The sequence below is a fragment of the Myxine glutinosa genome, chromosome 6, assembly GCF_964187855.1.
Source record: "Myxine glutinosa chromosome 6, kmMyxGlut1.1, whole genome shotgun sequence".
In the NCBI taxonomy this organism is placed as follows: domain Eukaryota; kingdom Metazoa; phylum Chordata; class Myxini; order Myxiniformes; family Myxinidae; genus Myxine; species Myxine glutinosa.
The window spans coordinates 182957928-182979097 of record NC_136266.1 but is presented as its reverse complement, the minus strand read 5'-3'; the positions used below and the strand labels follow the sequence as shown (position 1 = coordinate 182979097).

General features: G+C 40.5%; 1 protein-coding gene across 1 annotated transcript in view; it reads left to right on the top strand.

Moving 5' to 3' along the window:
* Positions 1-21170, top strand: part of LOC137429008 (uncharacterized) — a 75522-nt gene that overhangs the window by 15076 nt on the left and 39276 nt on the right. The window contains exon 3 of the mRNA XM_068118979.2: positions 19739-19795. Coding sequence (XP_067975080.1) covers positions 19739-19795 — 57 coding nt within the window. The remainder of the gene's footprint in view (positions 1-19738; positions 19796-21170) is intronic.

Sequence of the window (21170 nt, the reverse complement as noted above, 5' to 3'; positions counted from 1 at the left end):
TATTCTGAATTTCTAAAAGAGCGTTGTATTTTTTAAACTTTAAAACCTTCTCATTATTTAACATTTTAATTAAATCTACATTTGTAGGTTTATTAACATCAGTATAAAACTGGATTTTATTTTTTATTGAAAAAACTTTTATTGTATAAAACTTTTATATACATCAGTATAAAACTTTTATTGAAAAATTCCCATTCTTATGTTTTAGCACATATTTATTGAAATACCGAATACCAATACAAAAAAAATGTTGTGTTTGTGTCCTTCCCCCTCTTCCCCCTCTCTTTTGTGTCCTTCCCCCTCTCTCCCCATCTTGTCTGCCGCTCCCCTTGTTTTTTGTGTTTTGTGTGTCGGTTTGTCTTTTTGTGTGATTAATGTTGGCTCTTTCACGAGCCTCGATCTTGTATACAAAAAAAAAACAAAAAAAAAAAAACCCCTTTTCTTGTAGGTATGCTTGGATACAGAAATGATAATTTTCTTGAAGTCTTCTTGCTGTCATTTATGTATCAGAAATGTATGAGAGATTAATATGATGACAGGTGATACCTCCCCATCTTCCTGTTGTTGAATCGGTTTGTATTCCCCGGCTTACTATAAAAAAAAATCCTGTTCTTTGTGTTTTCATTAAATAAACTATGGCGAAACTGTTGTTTTTTTTAGCTTTATTAAATTCCTTTATTTGTTTATAACTAACAGTGGTTCCACATATCTCATTATCCTCACCAAGTGGATAATATTCTTCTTTACATGATTGATTTAATTTTTGTGGGTCTTGTAGGTTTATTGAAAAAGACCAGTTGTTCCCCGAAATCAGACATATCATACCCCCAATGTTATATTCTCATAAAAAAACTATACGTCTTTCTTTATAAAAGTTAATTTTAATTGGAACTGTGAATTGTGTATGACCTGGGAATGTATTCAACATTTCTACATCTTTTGAATATATAGCCATTTTATTTAAAGATATTGTTGCGGATCTCCCGAAGCCCGTTCCACGTTATAAAGGTGGGATTAAACCCCTTTTTCCCCTTGGGTCTTTGTGTCCACAAGGCTGAATTGCCACTTCTGCAGCAAACGTGAAAAAGGGTATCGGGTCGACGCCGCACGTACCTTTAACCCACGCTGCCACAAAAGCAGGGACCGAACCTCGCACGGGCCACGCTTAATCGAGTACGCCCGAGCGGTATGCGTATCACGTGACTCGTGCCATTACTTTTATGGAACCCGATTCGAGCGGTTCTATTCGTACCATGCGAGGCCAATTAATGGAAGGGACGAGAACGGTCAAAATAAGAGGAATAACACAATTTCTGATTTTGTTCTCTCTTGTTCTGGAGAATTATTCTGATTTTTCATCCTTGGATGGTCGGGCTAAGACTCACATGCAGCACAATATCTAAAAAGTTGTGGATGGATTTTGATGAAGTGCAGTGGACAGGTTGGGTGTGTAATAAAGATGAATCGATTCAATTTTGGTGAAAGTCTGGGTGTGGGATGTGGATTCGAGAATAATTTCGTTTTGCAGCCTCCTCACTCTCTGCAGACCTGGATGAAATCACAGACTGGGTAAACAAGTGGAACATGTCTTTCAATCCTGACAAATCTCACACTCTTCCGATGTCTCTCCGAAAAGACCGACTGGACAACCCTCCCATCCACTTTCTGAATAATCCTTTCCAAGAAGTTCTGTCACTCAAGCTTTTGGGTCTCACTATCTGCCAAGATCTTTCCTGGGAAAACCACATTTCAAATCTGGCCTCAAAAGCCAGTCGCCGACTGGGCATCCTCCGTCGTGCGAAGTCCTTCCTTGGCACACCTGAGCTCCTCACCACATACAAGGCTTTCATCTGCAGCTCAATGGAATACTACTCTCCCCTCTGGGTTGGTGGTCCTGCCTCACACCTGGCTCGTCTTCACGCTGTTGAAATCAAAGCGTTCAGAATCAATGGAATCTCCCGCGATGAAGCTAACTCCGAGGGCCTTTCACTCACTCACCGCAGGCAGGTTGGTGGTCTTTCCGTCTTCTACCGACTCCTCTCCGGCCTTGCTCCCCCTAGCTCTCTCTGGGTTCTGTCCCCCAAATATTCCTACAGGTCACACAAGATCTGCCTGCAACCCTCTTATGGTTAAACTGCCAAAATCAAGAGTCTCTGCTCACCTTCATTCCTTCATTCCTCTTTTCTCCCGCCTCTGGAACAAACTCCCTCACTCTCTTCAATCCCACTCCTCCCTCCAGGTCTTTAAAACAGCTGTTCACCACCATCTCTTATCTTCCCCCATCCAAAACCTTGATCTTTTCTACCCCCGCTAATTTCACCCCAAACCACTTTTTTTGAAATAGCAACTTCTCTCCTCGAAGTCCTTGGTGTCCTTGTGTTTTATACTTCTCCCACCCCCCCCCTTCCCACGCCTCCTCCCCCCACGCCCTCTCCCTCCCACACATCTCCCGATGTCCCTGCTCTCAAATGTTGTGTTTGTGTGCTTCCCCTTCGATCCCCATATTGTCTACCGCTCCCTCTTTTTATATATTTTGTTTGTCTGTTTGATTTGTTTGTGTGATAAATGTTAGCTCTTTCACGAGCCTCGATTCTGTATACAAAAAAAAAAGGAAATAAAGCGATTCTTCACCATTGAACGATCGGGTGACATGATGGGTCGGGCGGTTGTGGTTGTATTATTGTGAGAAGAAACTTGGATAAGTTGTTTATTTTCATTTCAGCTCGATGTAAATCCAACCAGTCAGTCTAATTCGGAACGTGGGCTATTTAGTCTGGCCGAGATGTGTGTCCTGAGGGACCTGTGTTTTGTGTGCGATGCCTCATGTGGTTCAGGTCATACGTGCTTGCTTTTGGTGGCCGTCCTGGTGAGTGGGAATGTCGTCGTGGCGAGTGCTGTGGATAGGTGTCTGCGTGTGGCGACAGCGATGGATTAGCTCCGAAGTTGACTCGAGTGTTCATTGGGCGCATGGACTATGTGCGCGCTCGGTAGGTTGGACTCACAGAGCGGGCTGCGTGCCAATCACAGTAATCTGTTGGGCCACATGTTTCTTGTGGCAACAACACCTGGTCGTACGCGCTGACGTCTTGTGTTGATGAAGAAGCAAGCTGAGATTTTTTGCTTTTACAAAAGCTCGCAGTGTAACAGCTTCAGCACACTAGCGCGAGAGAGAATTTTTTACATGTTTAGCAAACCGGATCAAGAGCGGTGAACTCATAGCCATGTGTTGCATAAAAATACATAGTGAAGATGAGTGTGCACATGCGCAGGAACATGAGTGGTATGCATGTGTGAAGAAGAAGAAGAAGACACAAACCAAAGTGATGCGGCTTTCTCCGCTGTGCGCGGCTTTGAAGCGCCGGGTGGTACGATCTGCGGCCCAAAGTAATAACGGTGTGCTTCGCTGCGTGTCTGTTCGAACGCCGCCATTGTATTCACGCATGCGCACATAGACGTGCAATCGTAATGTTAAGGGGATGCGCTTCCTCACTGTAGTTTCTATAGCAACGACATGGATGATGACATTATTGTAAAGGATGCTTTGCAGGAAGTGGCGTACACTCGTGATATAAAATCACTTCATATATTCCACATTGAATGGGAGAAGAGGGTAAAGTAAAGGTTCTTCTTCTTCACACAATGGTGTTGAAACTGTTGGGCACGAATAAATTAAGTTTGGATATTGAGTAACAGGAAATTCAGTCGGGTTAGGTTATAAAATTAACGTGATATAGATTTTGGAGATCTCTGTGCAGGAGATATGGTCATCGGGTCATTTGACAGATGATGTCAAAGTTATAGTTTTACAGGTGTAGGTGCACATATGGTGAAACTTTCTTGTTAATTGGACAAACAGTTGCAGAGAAAAGCATACTTATTCTGTGCAAACAAACAGACAGACAAACAGCAAATTATTTGAAACAGTTATGCAAAGGTGGCCACCGAGGCAAGTTTTTCCAAATTGATGTGGGTAGATTTCTAGTGACCTATAGGCACACACAATTGGTTTGGAAAGGGAGGTGCCAGAGGCATCACAGGTGGACTGAATATAGGTGACTACAGATTACTACAGATTACTACAGATTACAGGTAAGCACACTGGTATGTGTAGTACCCGATCATGGAAATCTTGTTACATGGTGTCGACGTATGTGACAAGAACGAAATGATTAGATTTTGGTGAAGATCCGAATTTGGCTAGTAGAATTTTAAAGATGATTCTTCACCATTGGGAGATAGGGCCAAAAACGATACATAGCAGGATATCTCAAAAAGGTGTGGACGGATGATTTTGCTTAAATGTCATTCTGTATTGTGATTTTCTGGTCTACTCTCGTTTGTTATATAATGATATTTCTTTATGAATGGTCATCAAGTTAGATATATTGTACTTTAACATTTTGAACTAAGTCTTCCCAATGGTGAATTCATCTGGACAATGTTACATAGCCCGATTCATCTGTACGAAGTTACATACATGACGAATTATGATTTAAGAAATCTTGTCAACATATGATATTTTAAACATGTATATATATTGAATGAATGATTTAATCGAGTTAGTTTGAAGGACATTGGTGTAGAAGCTTTTTCTGAATGTCGCCAAGATGTCTTGCCTGTTTTCCATCCCCATTGTAATCTGCATGGTCTAACGTGCATTATGACAATACCCTGAGGACAATACCCTGACTTGCAAATGTTTTCTCGCCCTCTGTTTCATTTGCATTAAGACAATATCCTGACTTGCAAATGTTTGCTCGCCCTCTGTTTCATTTGCATTAAGACAATATCCTGACTTGCAAATGTTTTCTCGCCCTCCGTTTCATTTGCATTAAGACAATATCCTGACTTGGAAATGTTTGCTCGCCCTCTGTTTCATTGCAACTCCTCCGAAAGTCAAATTGACTCAGTGAGCGAAATTGAGCAGAGCATTGTTAAATCTTCAGAAGTAATTGACTCGGTCATCTACATATCTCTTCCACAATAGAGGATGGAATGTAACTTGAAAAGACTGTTTTTAAATTTCAAACTGAGGGGGGTGGGCTTAAGTGTTCTCTTTCCCCCACCCGTGGAATCATGGCTGGATAAAAGGCTGTGCTCGAAGACCAGAAAATCAGAGCGGACTATGATGGATGCTCGACATGGCATCATGATTCATCTCTCCTATGTGCACATAGATACAAAAATCTTGGAACCAAGCTCTGTAAATAGATGTGATGAAAAAGGTTGTATTGTTTCAAGCACTATCCGCTGGAAAGAAATGACCTTGAGGGAGCTTATACATCTTGAGGGATGCCGTTCGAGCAAAGCCAAGAGATGCGGTGTGCCCTAATTGTGGCTGGAAAGGCCATTATGCCAAAGTCTGCCGTTCGAGCAAAGCCAAGCGGGTGACTCTGGTGGGGGTATTCATGTCGAGAACCGAACCGCTCACCACGACTGCTCCGCGCGGGCTCGCCAAAGCTGTAAATCCGGTGGAGATTAACGGTCAGGTTGCTGATGCATTTATTGACATGGGAAGCAGTGACAGTTTCGTCAGCCAAGCTCTGGTTTTAAGTCACGGATGGCCCATCATGCCGACACGGTGGCCTACCCGGGTCTATATGGTGTCCGCGTCCCTGTGTCAGAAAACCAAAGGAATCTGTGCTCTGATGTCCTGTTGGGTCATGATTTTCTGAATCGACATGGGAGACTGGAAATGCAATTTGAGGGAGCGAGTGCCAAGATCTTCACGGTATGCAGTTTTACAGAAATGGTGATCAACCCTTCGCCGTTGTTTCTGAGTTTAACTCCCGACTGCCATCCGGTCATGGTAAATTCCATAAGTTATTCACGGGCGGCTGCTCAATTTATCGCAAGCGAGACCAATCGATTGTTACGAGAGGGGATTATCGAGACCAGTAATTCGCCGTGGAGAGCTCAAGTACTCGTGGTCGCGAGTCCTAACCACCAAAAACTTATGGAAATCGACTACTCACAAACGATTAATCGATTTACTCAGTTAGACGCACACCCCCTCTTAAAGATGGACGATATGGTCCGAGACGTGGCTCCCTTCAGGGTGTTCAGTACCTTAGATCTTCGCAGCGCGTATCATCACTCAGATACTGATTAGAGAAGCTGATCGACCTTATACCGCCTTTGAATCAGGGCAGCGGTTGTACCAATTTCGAAGAATTCCTTTTGGAGTCACGAACAGGGTTCCCGCTTCCAATGTGCGCTCGATGATATCGTAGCAAAAGAGCAATTAAAGGATGTGTTTGTGTACGTTGACAATGCAACGATCTGTGGCCGGGATGAAGCCGACCATGACGCAAATTTGCAAAGATTCTTGGCCATGGTGCGAAAGTACAATTTGATTCTCCACAAAGCTAAGTGTAGATACTCAGCCAGGACTATCGAATTGTTAGGGTACACGGTGACAGACGGGGAGATTTGACCCGATGCAACTCGGCTGCAACCTTTGCTTGAGATGGCCCCTCCCCCTGATCAGGCTGCGCTTCGCCGAGCACTCGGTTTATTTGCCCATTACTCAAAATGGCTCCCACGGTACTCAGAGAAAATCAGACCGCTAGTGGAATGTAAAGTATTTCCGTTGCCCTCGCCTGCTAAATCTTGAAATTAAACCTGAACTCAGGATAACACATGGACTTTCTAAAAAAGCATGTAAAAAATTAAATGACTTGTTTTCCAAATATATATAAATGAATGATTTTTTACCCGTTTGGGAAAACAAGATAAAATTTAACGACCATAAAAATCTTCCAAATTCATTAAGATGTCTAACAGTTGGTTCAAGCAGATGTGGAAACACCTGTTTGCTTTTAATGATGCTCCTTACTCCCAACTTTTTAAGATTATAATAATTTAATAATTTTCACAAAGTCAAGTTTTCAATCCGAGTATCAACTACTATCACAAGGTTTTAATGCAGCTCTTCAAAAAGAAGATATAATAGGTTTATTTAAACTTCAAAACAAACTAAATGATTATAACATTGAAGATATAATTCAACTATTTTGTGATACAAAAAAGAAATCAAAACATAACCCAAACTTGTATTCTCAGTGATAATAAGAATGATATACCTTCACTCCAAGATATAGATAAATCAAAAAAGAACCTCATCATCTTTGATGATTGCGTTAATGAGAGAAACCAAACGGTTATGGATAGCTACTACACAAGAGGGAGACATTCTTCTTGTAATTGTATTTATCTCAGTCAATTATACTTTCAACTCCCTCGTCGCTCAATAAGAAACAATGCCAATACTTTTATTTTATTCAAGTTAAATTCAACAGATGTAAATAATTTTTGGAGAGACAATTGTTCTACATTATGTAGTAAAAAGGAATTTGAGGATTATATGAAACACACAACTGGAAAATATAAATATATTGTTGTGAAACAAGATGAGATACTAACTGATATATTTTTTATTTTATAAATAATTACATACATCAATGACAACTTTATTATTAAGCTTGTGGGTAAATCTGCTTCAGCAAAAAACTTTCATAAAGCTATGCTCTTGAATAGTAAAAATGAAAAGATTGTAAGTTTTTTTTGTTTTTTTTTAACACCCTATGATTCATATTGTATCCACAACAACCAAAGCAATGCGACCAGAAGTAGAAGGTGAAGATTATTAGTACATTTCAATGGAGCAACATATGCGATTGAGGAACGAAGGTCAAATATTTGAGGAGGTCTCTCTTGGCACGACAACATATTCACATTGTAAGAGTGAGTTAAAGAAACTAAAATCTGATGGTCTTGGGATTTTAGAAACTAATCCAGAAGGAATGAAACAAATTATGAAACACTGAGTGGTAATGAAGTTAAGATTTTATCATTTGGTTTTGATGTTGATGAAGAAACTCAACGCCAATGTATGAAAAGCAGAGATACTAGTATTAGTGAAGAAGAAATTACAACTCGTATTAATGATAATAAAGGATTTGATAAAATATTTGAAGAAAATGATTTATTTGAACACATCTACTTCAATGATAAAGAAAAGGAAAATTTCCCCATTGACCTTTACAATTCAGTAAATGATATTTTTCAATAAATACTGTCGTGCAACTCCAATTAACATCAGAGTTGCAGATCGCCTAAACGGTCTTATTCGGAGGCAACTATCCAAACACGGATTCGGCTATGGCCGCGCGGGAGGAAGAAGGGAAATGGAGGCTGCGGTGAAAGCACTTAACTGCAGCACGCCGGCGTAGCTCCGGTCCTGTGAGAGGAAATAAAAAGCGGCACAGGTTTGAATGGGAAAGGAAAATAATACAACGATTTATTCAAATAAAAAGCAAGGACAGGAAAATACGCGCCGGTAATGAACTATTCTAAATCGGGATCCCGCACTCCAGACCTCAAATACAAAACGGGGGATTATGAATTACGAAAGAAACACGTCTTTTGGTGCAAAATGTACGCGGAGCTCAGGCTTATCTGTCTATGTCGTCTTCTTCTTGTAACACGGCCCTGCTCGGCCGCCACCAGGCCTTCTCCGACCGCCTCCGAGCACCACAGCAACGCAAAGGCGCAAGCTCCCCTCGCGCTCTGAATTCGTCTTCAGGATCTCTGATCTGAACTGCCTGAACTTGGTAATGGTGCTCGTCACCCAACTTCCAACTGCTCCGTTCCGAACTGCCTGTGCACACGAACTGCTGACTCTGGCGCTCGGCAACTGCTCGTACGAACTGCACTCGTATCAACTCTCACTCCGGACTCCACTCAACTCAACTCCTCCGGCTCAACTGAAGTGAACTCTCCACTCAGGTCGGGGCTCTGCTCTCATCTCAACTCTCGTCTTATCTCCCCACTAAAATGGCGTCCGACCCTCGGTAATATCTCCGGCCGATGACGTCACATTGGCGCACTGCTCTGCCAATCGGAGCCTCCCACGACTCGCCGGCTTGTCCAGGTCACGCCCTCTGCGTCACTCCAACTCTCCCCACTCCTGCTCCTCGGTCATAGCACCTGCTATGCGAGGCGGATCGGCCTCTCAGAGGTGTAAATGGTGGTGGCCAATTGTGGCGGTGTTCCAGCCTGATTTCTTCCTCAGTCATGTCAGGGGGAAAAGGCGTCATTTAGTGTTGTACTAAAGGTCCTAACTAATGTTTATGTGTTCTGCAGTGCCATAATGGACAGAGGTTTGATGACCAGGTTGGACTCACAGGGGCGTTATCTTAAATCCCTAACTACTTAACACTCGAATCTCCTGGTAGATTCACAATTATACACCTTAACAGACAAAACGCCTAAACATGGACTTATTACAGGAAGTGTTCCTTATCGCGACATCTCGAAGCATGTTACCTACTCAGATCTACTCTGCTCTACATTTTGCTCTACCCCCAGACATAACAATACATGTTAGAAATGAATGTACAAGAAAGAGTAAGAAGGTTTAAGGAACATCAAGAGTTGGTTTCAAAAGTTGTAAAGCAACAGGAAGAGATAAAGAAGAAACGGAGACAGAAACTAATGGATGAAGAAGCATTTGAAAGAAAACAAGAGAATTTTTTTTAACAACTTTAAAAAACTTCTCAACCCTCTCCAATTCCCGCGATAGAATATACTCTGAAAAAAAACTTCAAATGCTTGAAGATTTTAGTCAAATGACAGAGGAAGAATTAGGGGATATAGGAGAATTAGAATATGATGAAGAATTATTCCAACAACTAGAAAAGACAAATCAACCTCCTGATTATGTTGAGAAGGCTCTTCAAAACTATGAATATTCAACGGATACAAAAACCAAGGCAAGACTTATACCAACAGAAGAATCGGCAATATTTTATCTTGTGAAAGAAAAGGTATTGATATACAATGATGAATTGAGGTTCTTGAGTTCTGTTCAACCCCCTGTTAAATTAACCCCGAGATTAATGTTTCTTCCAACAAGAGATGGAATACAAGCTCACTACGAGGGGTGAATCGAGGTATTTTAATAAACCGTTGAATGCAGAAAATGAAAATGATAACGTATATATTGATTTACTAAACTCGCTTGATTATGGAGTTTATGTTTCTGGTAAAAGAAGGAAGAATGAGAAGTTACCCCGATTGGTTATAAATTCAATATGGAACCAAAAATAAATAAATCTGGTTTATCTACCCGTGTCAGGAAAAAACATTTATAGAGTGAATTTTAGGATAACCAACCAAGATAATCATAAGATTTCCTTTAATGAAGAAATTATTTCTATGAGGATTCACCGACGTGAAATTTTCCAATAAATAAATGTTTATTGTGAGGAAACACGAGTTGGGAAAATATAAAATAATTACAGAGGATGGGATGTTCCTTTCACCATACTATAAGGGTGAAGGTATGTTTCTTGGTAGAGGATACTATAAACCAAAGAGACAATGTGTGGTGTAGGACATCAATTTAGAAATAAAGGAGATGGGATAATTGAAACTCCAATGGGTATTGGTTCTACAATTCTTAAAGATAAAGACCTAATTGGTTCAATTGGTTCAACTGCTTCTACCGTGGGAAATGTAGCGGGTGCCATAAAGAGTGTAAAAGACGCTCAAAAGGAGTCTCATAAATTACAAGCAATCAAAGAAATTAAGAAAGGCAAAACTCAACTATCTCCACAAGAAGGACAAAAAATCATTCAAATACTTGGGTCAGGGTTTCAATAGTTTTAACAACTTTTTTTACGAAATAAATACAAGTATGGAAGCAATTGATAGTATCTATGATTTCGATGATATGATTATCATCTCAAACTCTACTAAAAAGGAAGACTATTTCAAGGTAAATGCTACAACAGGAACAGACTGGAATTCAAACAGAACAAAAAGTTTTTAAATTAAAAAAATCAACAAACCAACTTGAATCTAGCTGATAGTTTCTTGCTATGTTAATTTAAGTTCACTAAGGCTGCGAATAACACTAATGCTGCATTTGTAAATGATTTCTTCTGGAAAATGTTTGACAGTGTCCGTTTGTATATTGGAATACAAGAGGTTGAAGCGGTTGATTTTGTCTCTGCTACATCTGAAATGATGAAATTTACACTATATTCGTTTCATGATAGAATGGGTAAGGGAGCTGCTGAAGGTTATATTCCTGATATGTCAACAGGAACAAACACAGACCCTGGTTATAGTTAAAGAAAGTCAATGTATAACGATTACACAAAAACAGAAAATAATTTTACTGCAGCAGTTCCCCTTAAGGGTACCTTCGGATTTTGTGATTATGATAAAATTTTATGTGGACGTAAAATTACATTTCAACTGCAAAGAAATGATAATGAAAATAGATTGCTTTTTGGGGCTGAAAATGCTTTCGGTGATTATAATAAATTTGTCATTGATGAAATGTGTTGGTATATCAGCAAATATACTCCTAATCTTAAAACAGAAGAGATGTTGAATAGAAGATTTAACTCGAAGAAACCACTAAATATATCATACCTTACAAGAAGATGCCAACCATTAAACTGAATCAAACTACTTACACTTGGAATTTGGGTGTTCTCGAAGGAAAGCCAAGATACCTATGGCTCATTTTAAAGAAACCAGATGGCGATGAAGGTACTGATAAGAATAATGCGCTGAGTGATAATGTCAAGGTGAAACAACTTCGGGTTTCTCTGGATGGTACATTTTACCCGCGAGATAGATTGGAAATTGATTGGGGAAAAAATGATTATGCGGAAGCCTACAAGTCTTACCAAAAGGTGTGTGAAAGCAACGGTTATCAAGAACCCATTTTGGATATGGTTCTGTTTCAAGAACTTGATACAATCTATGCAATTGACTTGAGTTCTCAAAAGGAAACTATGAAGTCAAATAGAGTGGATACTTCCCTATGCATTGAAAGAGGGGAGCGTGAAGAAGTTAATACATATCGTTTGCTTTTGGAAGGAAACAGAATTGCAGATTAATACAGATAATGGTGTTATGCTTAATATAACATAGATTTTTCTAATAAATAAATGAGTAGTAAAGAAACAACTGGGGTATATATTAATCAAATCAATCTGGAAAAACGTATCTTGTATTCAAAATCAAAAGCCTTGTATTATTATTTATGTTAATACAAATCAAAGAAAAGAAGCAGTAAGAATTGATGTTTTGCTCCTAAGAGAGCAGGTGAAAACACTAAATGATACTGGCTCACTTAAAATTAAAATGACAAAACCTATGTTAAAGAGTAGAGTATTTCTTCCATTTCTAATTCCTTTATTTGCTGGTTTAAGTGCGGCGGGAGCATTGACAAGTGGTATTTCAGCAGCGGTAAAAACTGCTAATGAAAGGAAGCCTCAAATAACAGGCTCAAAAAGAATTGGAAAGACATAACAAGGAGTTGGAGAAACAAATTAGTGGAAGTGATGTAATTGTCGATTTTGCTGAAAAGCTTGAAAGCCTACCTGATAAAGCGAGATTGTTAGTTGGAGATATGCTTTCTTCTATCGCACAGGTAGGTGAAAACTAACTCAAAGGGGTAATGGATTATATCTTTCTCATAAATGAATGGATAAATGGTTTAAACAATTTGGAAAGAATAAAACATCAAATATAGAACTTCCTAAATATTGTAAAAAATAAAAAAACTGATAATGTGGTTATTTGTATGAGAGATGAATTAACAAAGTTGTCAAAAAATACAAAGAATATTATTATGAATTCAGAAGATAATAATGGGAATGGTTCTCATTGGGTTGTATTTATAATAGCCAGGAAAAAAATTATTTTGATAATTAAGGTCTTCCACCACCTCTTGAAGTAATAACATTTTTACAGAATGCAGTTTATCAAACATTTCAAGTCCAAGACATTAATTCTAAATGTTGTGGTCAATTATGTTTTCATGTATTATTTAAATGCAACAATAATGAAAATTTTTATGATGTCATTTTTAATCTAATATAAATGACATGTTGGAAAAGATGGTTCTATCTTTGGAGTATCCCAAGAGTTGGATATTGATTTATCAAATTATTATACAAAGGCACAGGCTGAACGACAAAAATATAATACAACAAAAAATATGAATATGAAAAATACTTATAAATTAATCAATTATCCAAGCCCCACAGATGCCAATGACTTAGATTAAATGATTTATCACAATATATATTGTTGTGGTTTTGGAATAAAGGATAATCCCCCTCGTAGGTAGATGCACCACAACATGAAGCCTCGCGATAGTTCAGTTATTTCTTCGTGAATGTAAGCGTAGTCCTTTCCTGTGTTAGTTTTGCATTGAGCAGGCCCGTGAGTAGGGCGGTCTTTTGGGCTGGAAATGCCATGTGGTGGGCCTTCAACAAGTCTGGCAAGGCCGAAGGGAGGCGCTGCAGAGGGAGTGGCCGGTAAGCACGAGACACCAATCAGGGCTCGAGGGGAGTGGCTAGCCACGGCGACGAGAGGTGGGGCTTGGAACATTCGAGTAAGGCCGGGGCGGAGCGATAAAACCCTGCTCCGAGCTGCGAAGATCTAAGGTACTGAACACCCTGAAGGGAGCCACCTCTCAGACCATATCGTCCATCTTTGAGAGGGGGGTGTGCGTCTGAGTAAATCGATTAATCGCTGGCGAGTAGTCAATTTCTACAAGTTTTTGGTGGTTAGGACTCACGACCACGAGTACTTGAGCTCTCCACGGCGAATTACTGGTCTCGATAATCCCCTCTCGTAACAATCGCTTCGTCTCGTTTGCGAATAAATTGAGCGTCCGCCCGTGAATATCTTCTGGACTTTACCATGACCGGATGGCAGTCGGGAGTTAAACTCAGAAACAACGGCGGAGGGTTGATCACCATTTCTGTAAAACTGCATACCGTAAAGGTCTTGGCACTTGCTCCCTCAAATTGCATTTCCAGTCTACCATATCGATTCAGAAAATCATGACCCAACAGGACATCAGAGCACAGATTCCTTTGGTGTTCTGACACAGGGACGCGGACGCCATATAGACCCGGGTAGGCCACCGTGTCGGCATGATAGGCCATCCGTGACTTAGAACCAGAGCTCGGCTGACGAAACTGTCACTGCTTCCCGTGTCAATAAATGCATCAGCATCCTGACTGTTAATCTCCACCGGATTTACAGCTTTGGCGAGCCCGCGCGGAGCAGTCGTGGTGAGCGGTTCGGTTCTTGACATGAATACCCCCACCAGAGTCACCTGCTTGGCTTTGCTCGAACGGCAGACTTTGGCATAATGGCCTTTCCGGCGACAATTATGGCACACCGCATCTCTTGGCTTTGCTCGAACGGCATCCCTCAAGATTTATAAGCTCCCTCAAGGTCATTTCTTTCCAGTGGATAGTGCTTGAACCAATACAACCTTTTTCATCACATTTATTTACAGAGTTTGGTCCCAAGATTTTTGTGTCTATGTGCACATAGGAGAGATGAATCATGATGCCATGTCGAGCATCCATCATAGTCCGCTCTGATTTTCTGGTCTTCGAGCACAGCCTTTTATCCAGCCATGATTCCACGGGTGGGTTGAAAGAGAACACTTAAGCCCACCCCCCTCAGTTTGAAATTTACAAACAGTCTTTTCAAGTTACATTCCATCCTCTATTGTCAGAGATATGTAGATGACTGAGTCAATTACTTCTGAAGATTTAACAATGCTCTGCTCAATTTCACTCACTGAGTCAATTTGACTTTCGGAGGAGTTGCACTGAAACAGAGGGCGAGCAAACATTTGCAAGTCAGGATATTGTCTTAATGCAAATGAAACGGAGGGCGAGAAAACATTTGCAAGTCAGGGTATTGTCCTCAGGGTATTGTCATAATGCACGTTAGACCATGCAGATTACAATGGGGATGGAAAACAGGCCAGACATCTTGGCGACATTCAGAAAAAGCTTCTACACCAATGTCCTTCAAACTAACTCGATTAAATCATTCATTCAATATATATACACATGTTTAAAATATCATATGTTGACAAGATTTCCTAAATCATAATTCATCATGTATGTAACTTCGTACAGATGAATCGTGGTATGTAACATTGCACAGAAGAATTCACCATTGGAAAGACAGTTCAAAATGTTAAAGTGCAATACGTATATCTAACTTGATGACCATTCATAAAGAAATATCATTACATAACAAACGAGAGTAGACCAGAAAATCACAATACAGAATGACATTCAAGCAAAATCATCTGTCCACACCTTTTTGAGATATCCTGCTGTGTTGTTTTGGCCCTTTGTGAAAGTGAAAAAGGCCAACCCCCGCCTTGCGGGGAAAAATGGCCTCTTAAGGTGGTTTTTATTTTATTTTATTGTTTTGGCCCTATCTCCCAATGGTGAACAATCACTTATAAAATTCTACCAGCCAGATCCGAATCCGGATCTTCACCAAAATTGAATCGATTTTTCCTTGTCAGACAACCAACGTGTCCACCAAGTTTCGTCCAAATCTGTCCACAACTTTTTGAGATATCCTGCTATGTATTGTTTTTGGCCCTATCTCCCAATGGTGAAGAATCATCTTAAAAATTCTACTAGCCAAATTCGGATCTTCACCAAAATCTAATCATTTCGTCCTTGTCACATACGTCAACACCATGTAACAAGATTTCCATGATCGGGTACTACACATAGCAGTGTGCTTACCTGTAATCTGTAGTAATCTGTAGTCACCTATAGTCAGTCCACCTGTGATGCCTCCTGCACCTCCCTTTCCAAACCAATTGTGTGTGCATATAGGTCACTAGAAATCTACCCACATCAATTTGGAAAAACTTGCCTCAGTGGCCACCTTTGCATGACTGTTTCAAATTTGCTGTTTGTCTGTCTGTTTGTTTACACAGAATAAGTATGCTTTTCTCTGCAACTGTTCGTCCAATTAAGAAGAAAGTTTCACCATATGTGCACCTCCACCTGTAAAATTCTAACTTTGACATCATCTGTCATATGACCCGATGACCATATCTCCTGCACAGAGATCTCCAAAATCTATATCACGTTAATTTTATTACCTAACCCGACTGAATTTCCTGTTACTCAATATCCAAACTTAATTTATTCGTGCCCAACAGTTTCAACATCATTGTGTGAAGAAGAAGAACCCTTACTATACTCTCTTCTCCCATTCAATGTGGAATATACGAAGTGATTTTATATCGCGAGTATACGCGACTTCCTGCAAAGCATTGTTTACAATGTCATCATCCATGTCGTTGCTATAGAAACGACAGTGAGGAAACGCATCCCCTTAACATTACGATTGCACCTCTGTGTGCGCATGCGTGAATACAATGGCGGCGTTCCAAAAGACACGCAGCGAAGCACACCGTTGTTATTACTTTGGGCCGCAGATCGGCAGATCGTACCACCCGGTGCTTCAAAGCATCGCATCGCTTTGGTTTGTGTCTTTTTCTTCTTTGCACATGCATACCACTCATGTTTCTGCGCATGTGCACACTCATCTTCACTATGTATTTATATGCAACACATAGCTATGAGTTCACCGCTCTTGATCCGGTTTGCTAAACATGTAAAAAATTCTCTCTCGCGCGACAGTGTGCTGAAGCTGTTACACTGCGAGCTTTCGTAAAAGCAAAAAAATCTCAGCTTGCTTCTTAGTCAACACGTGACGTCAGCGCGTACGACCAGGTGTTGTTGCCACAAGAAACATGTGGCCCAACAGATTACTGTGATTGGCACGTAGCCCGCTCCGTGAGTCCAACCCACCGAGCGTGCACATACTCCATGCGCCCATGAACACTCGAGTCAACCTCGGAGCAAATCCATCGCCGTCCGCACATGCAGACACCTGTCCACAGGGCTCGCCACTACGACATTCCCACTCACCAGGACGGCCACTGAAAGCAAGCACGTATGACCTGAACCACGTGAGGCATCGCACACAAAACACAGGTCCCTCAGGGCACACACCTCGGCCAGACTAAATAGCCCACGTTCCGAATTAGACTGACTGGCTGGATTTACATCGAGCTGAAAGGAAAATAACCAACTTATCCAAGTTTCTTCTCACAATAATACAACCACAACCGCCCAACCCATCATGTCACCCGATCGTTCAATGGTGAAGAATCGCTTCAAAACGAAATTATTCTCGAATCCACATCCCACACCCAGACTTTCACCAAAATTGAATCGATTCATCTTGATTACACACCCAACCTGTCCACTGCACTTCATCAAAATACATCCACAACTTTTTAGATATTGTGCTACATGTGAGTCTTAGCCCGACCATCCAACGATGAAAAATCAGAATAATTCTCCGATACAAATCCAGATTTTTATCCCATCTGAATTAAAATAAGTAGAGATCGTTTATTTTGAAGAATGTTTTAAATAAAAAATGCCATGCAGGACAATTTTAATTTTAGCACAAATTATAGAAACTTACTCCGACCTTTGCATTCGGCTGTGGTCATTTCTAATCCACCTCGACCTGATTAGTCACTTCCGACACCCCCTCGGACAACAGGGCCCATATCATCCTCGAGGGATGCGGAGGTGGGCATAATCATTAAACAACCAATAAACAACGTCAATAATTCACTCGCGACCAATTTGGCCAAATGCCAACGTTGACCTAACGTTGTTGTTAGCTGGGTACTTTCTTCTTCTTTTGAATATACGTATCGAATAATCCAAGTATTTCACAACACCAACCACTACACGAAGCGAGTCCAAATTACACAACGTCTAAAATGACTGAACATCAATTAAAACCCGAGCAAAACATTCATTCACACATGATTGTACACCGATCATAGATCATCCAAACCACGAATCACAAACCGACATTAAACATTATCTCTGTTACCTCTTGGACCCTGTGTCTACCAAGCACACACATCCATCTAGGATCTCCACTGGGAGTAGCCCACCCAGGATATCGACTATATGACGCACACCCCTTGGGACAGCTTAGGGCTGCAGGTAAAAATATGAGGAGGCCATCTACCTTTTTGACCTCCACCCTCTCTAACTCACTCGTTATGTTTTACAAGCACACCACCCTACTCAAGTTTCAGAGGATCCTCATTAAAACTTTATTTGGAAGTGATTAGTTTGGACGCATAACCAATCAGTGGAACTCTTAGTTCCTTGTCCCCCTGGGATACCTTACCCCTGGCTCAGCAACTCTAGGGTGTCCAAGCTGTTCTTTCAAGCCTGCTATTTTGGGCCACCCTGGGCATGGCCTCTGGCCTTGATCCCAGCCATCCTGACCATGGTGTTACCAGCGCTTCCCTGTGAGGTGGCTAAATAGATCATTGGAGCAATGGTCTATCAGATCAACAGGCCATCGAGCCCCTTTCACCCATCCAGGTTTTGCCCTTTTAAATAAATATTTAATAAACGATTCAATACCTTTACTGCCGATTGCATCACCTGCAGGACAAGAGATAAGAGGCAAAGTGGCATCTTAACACTTAACATGCATCTTGATGCCTGTTATGAGAGGCATTTTAACACTTATACTTGTCTTTTAAATATCTTAACACATGTATATCTTAACTCTTATGTTTATCTCAACTCTTATGTTTAACTTACCAGCTGCAGTGGGGACAGATGCCTAACAGAGTTTTTCAAAAAGGCACCCTTCACCTCAATTTGTTGTGGCCACCTGTGTTTGCCACCACAGCTGCCAACCACCAAAATCTCCTGCTCCTTCAGGGTGTTGCAATCCCACTTCTGACACCAAACTGTTTGAGGGAAAACTCAAAGATGTTAGTCAAATTAGACTACTTCACAAAGGTTCAAAATATTTATTTACAGAGTTTGGTACCAAGATTTTTCTAGCTGTGTGCATATAGGAGAGAAGGATCATGATGCCATGTCGAGCATCGATCATAGTCCGCTCTGATTTCTGGTCTTCGAACACAGCCTTTTATCCAGCCACGATTCCACGGGTGGGGCAAAGAGAACATGTAAGCCCAACCCCCTCAGTTTGGAATTTACAAACGATCTTTTCTAGTTACATTCCATCCTCTATTGTGGAAGAGATATGTATATGAATGAGACAATTACTGCTGAAGATTTAACAATGTTCTGCCCAATTTCTCCCACCGAGTCCATTTGACCATCGGAGGAGTTGAAATGAAACAGAGGGCTAGCAAACATTTGCAAGTCAGGGTATTGTCATAATGCACGTTAGACCCATGCAGATTACAATGGTGATGGAAAACAGGCCAGACATCTCGGTGACATTCAGAAAAAGCTTCTACACCAATGTCCTTCAAACTAACTCGATTAAATCATTCATTCAATATGTATATATATACGCATGTTTAAAAGATATGTTTACAAGATTTCCTAAATCATAATTCGTCATGTATGTAACATTGTCGTATGTGGATACAGATGAATCGTGGTATGTAACATTGTACAGATGAATTCACCATTGGGAAGATTTGGTTCAAAATTTTAAAGTGCAATATATCCAACTAGATGACTCTGTTCATAAATAAATATAATTATATAACAAAAGATTACACCAAATGGTTTATCATTGCCTTGGTTTGTAAGAAATTAAGCCAGAGGTGGTTTGACATTGCCTCTGTCAGTTACATTTTTCCCCATCCTGAGAAATGATTAGGTGAGACATAAATTAAAAGAGGATGTCGGCGATAGCCCGACTATAGTTAGATAGCTTAAGAATAATTGTTCTGCTTATAATTTCTCCCACACTTTTGTTTGTACGTCTGTGCGAGGAGCATGTGTGTGTTTTTTTTTATGTTTGTGTGTGTATTTACTGACAGGCACTTTGAAGATTGTGAAAGTAGAATCTGAAGATTGGGGGTTGTCTGGTACCCAAGGTTAGTAATAACACAGTACTTTTATTTGTCATGGTGACTATTAAATGGTGACTCGTAAAAGTTTAATCCACAAAAGAAGAATCCAAAGTACAATGTAACACCACTCAACTTTTTTTTATCAATGAACAGGATCATAAATAATTAAATTGATATATGTGGGAAAATTACATGCCCAGACCAGGAATCGAACCCAGGTCCTCTGGTGAACCGTACCAGTGCTCTGAACTGGTACAGTTCACCAGAGGACCTGGGTTCGTTCGATTCCTGGTCTGGGCATGTAATTTTCCCATGTACATCAATTTACTCAAATTTTACTTGGGATCAAGATGTCTGAATGATGATCATGCTTAATATATAGTTAATCCTGTGGAAAACAGTGCAAAACAACAAAATACAAGGGTCACAAAATGGTTTATTAAGCTGATGACGACTTGTATTGCTAATTCTGCCCCAAAGTTTTGTGAAGATTGACAAGTTTTAAATAAGCCTTTCAACAATTTGCTGCCAGAGCGTGTGTGTGATAAGTAATAGATCACTCATACAACCTGTTTCGCACTGTGTGAAGCACTTTCATTATTTTGTTTCTTGCCCCTCACATGTATATTAGTATTCAGTTAAGGAGATCTGCCTGGCCAATTCTTTGTTTGATATGTGTTCAAGACGAGCAGTGATTATGCTTGCTTGATGTGGACGTTCATTGTTCTCTACTATAAATTGTGTGTGTGTGTGTGTGTGTGTGTGTGTGTGTGTGTGTGTGTGTGTGTGTGTGTGTGTGTGTGTGTGTGTGTGTGTGTGTGTGTGTGTGTGTGTGTGTGTGTGTGTGTGTGTGTGTGTGTGTGTGTGTGTGTGTGTGTGTGTGACAGTCAGTCAGTCAGACAGTCAGAGCGTCAGTCCCTCTGACAGTCAGTGTCAGTCAGGTTTTTGTGGAATGCTGGTGGAGCTTTCTGATGTGGAATGTGATTCACCAAAATGATCATCATGACCTCCTTCATTGATTAGGCTAACTAGCAATGGTACAGGGCGGGGCTTCAATTGGGAGGCCCAAATGAAAAGGCAAAATATCAGAAATTGAAGGCTCTTTTTATTTTAAACGATTTATATAAACATCCGTTAAATCATATCACACGCAAATCATCAAAATCTAAACAGTATTTGTAGAATTTCAATAAAAGCCACATCACTGTTCATATCGGTAAATATTATTCCATCGTGTTTGGGAAAATTGGGAAAACTATCTAGCCTATTTTACTCCAGGGGGTCCCAGGATTGCCCACCCAAAATTTCGTTGCGATCGGTTCAGCCGTTTTTGCGGTACCTGGGAACAGAGACAAAAAGACAGACGGACAGACATTTGGTGAATTATTAGGCTAATTAA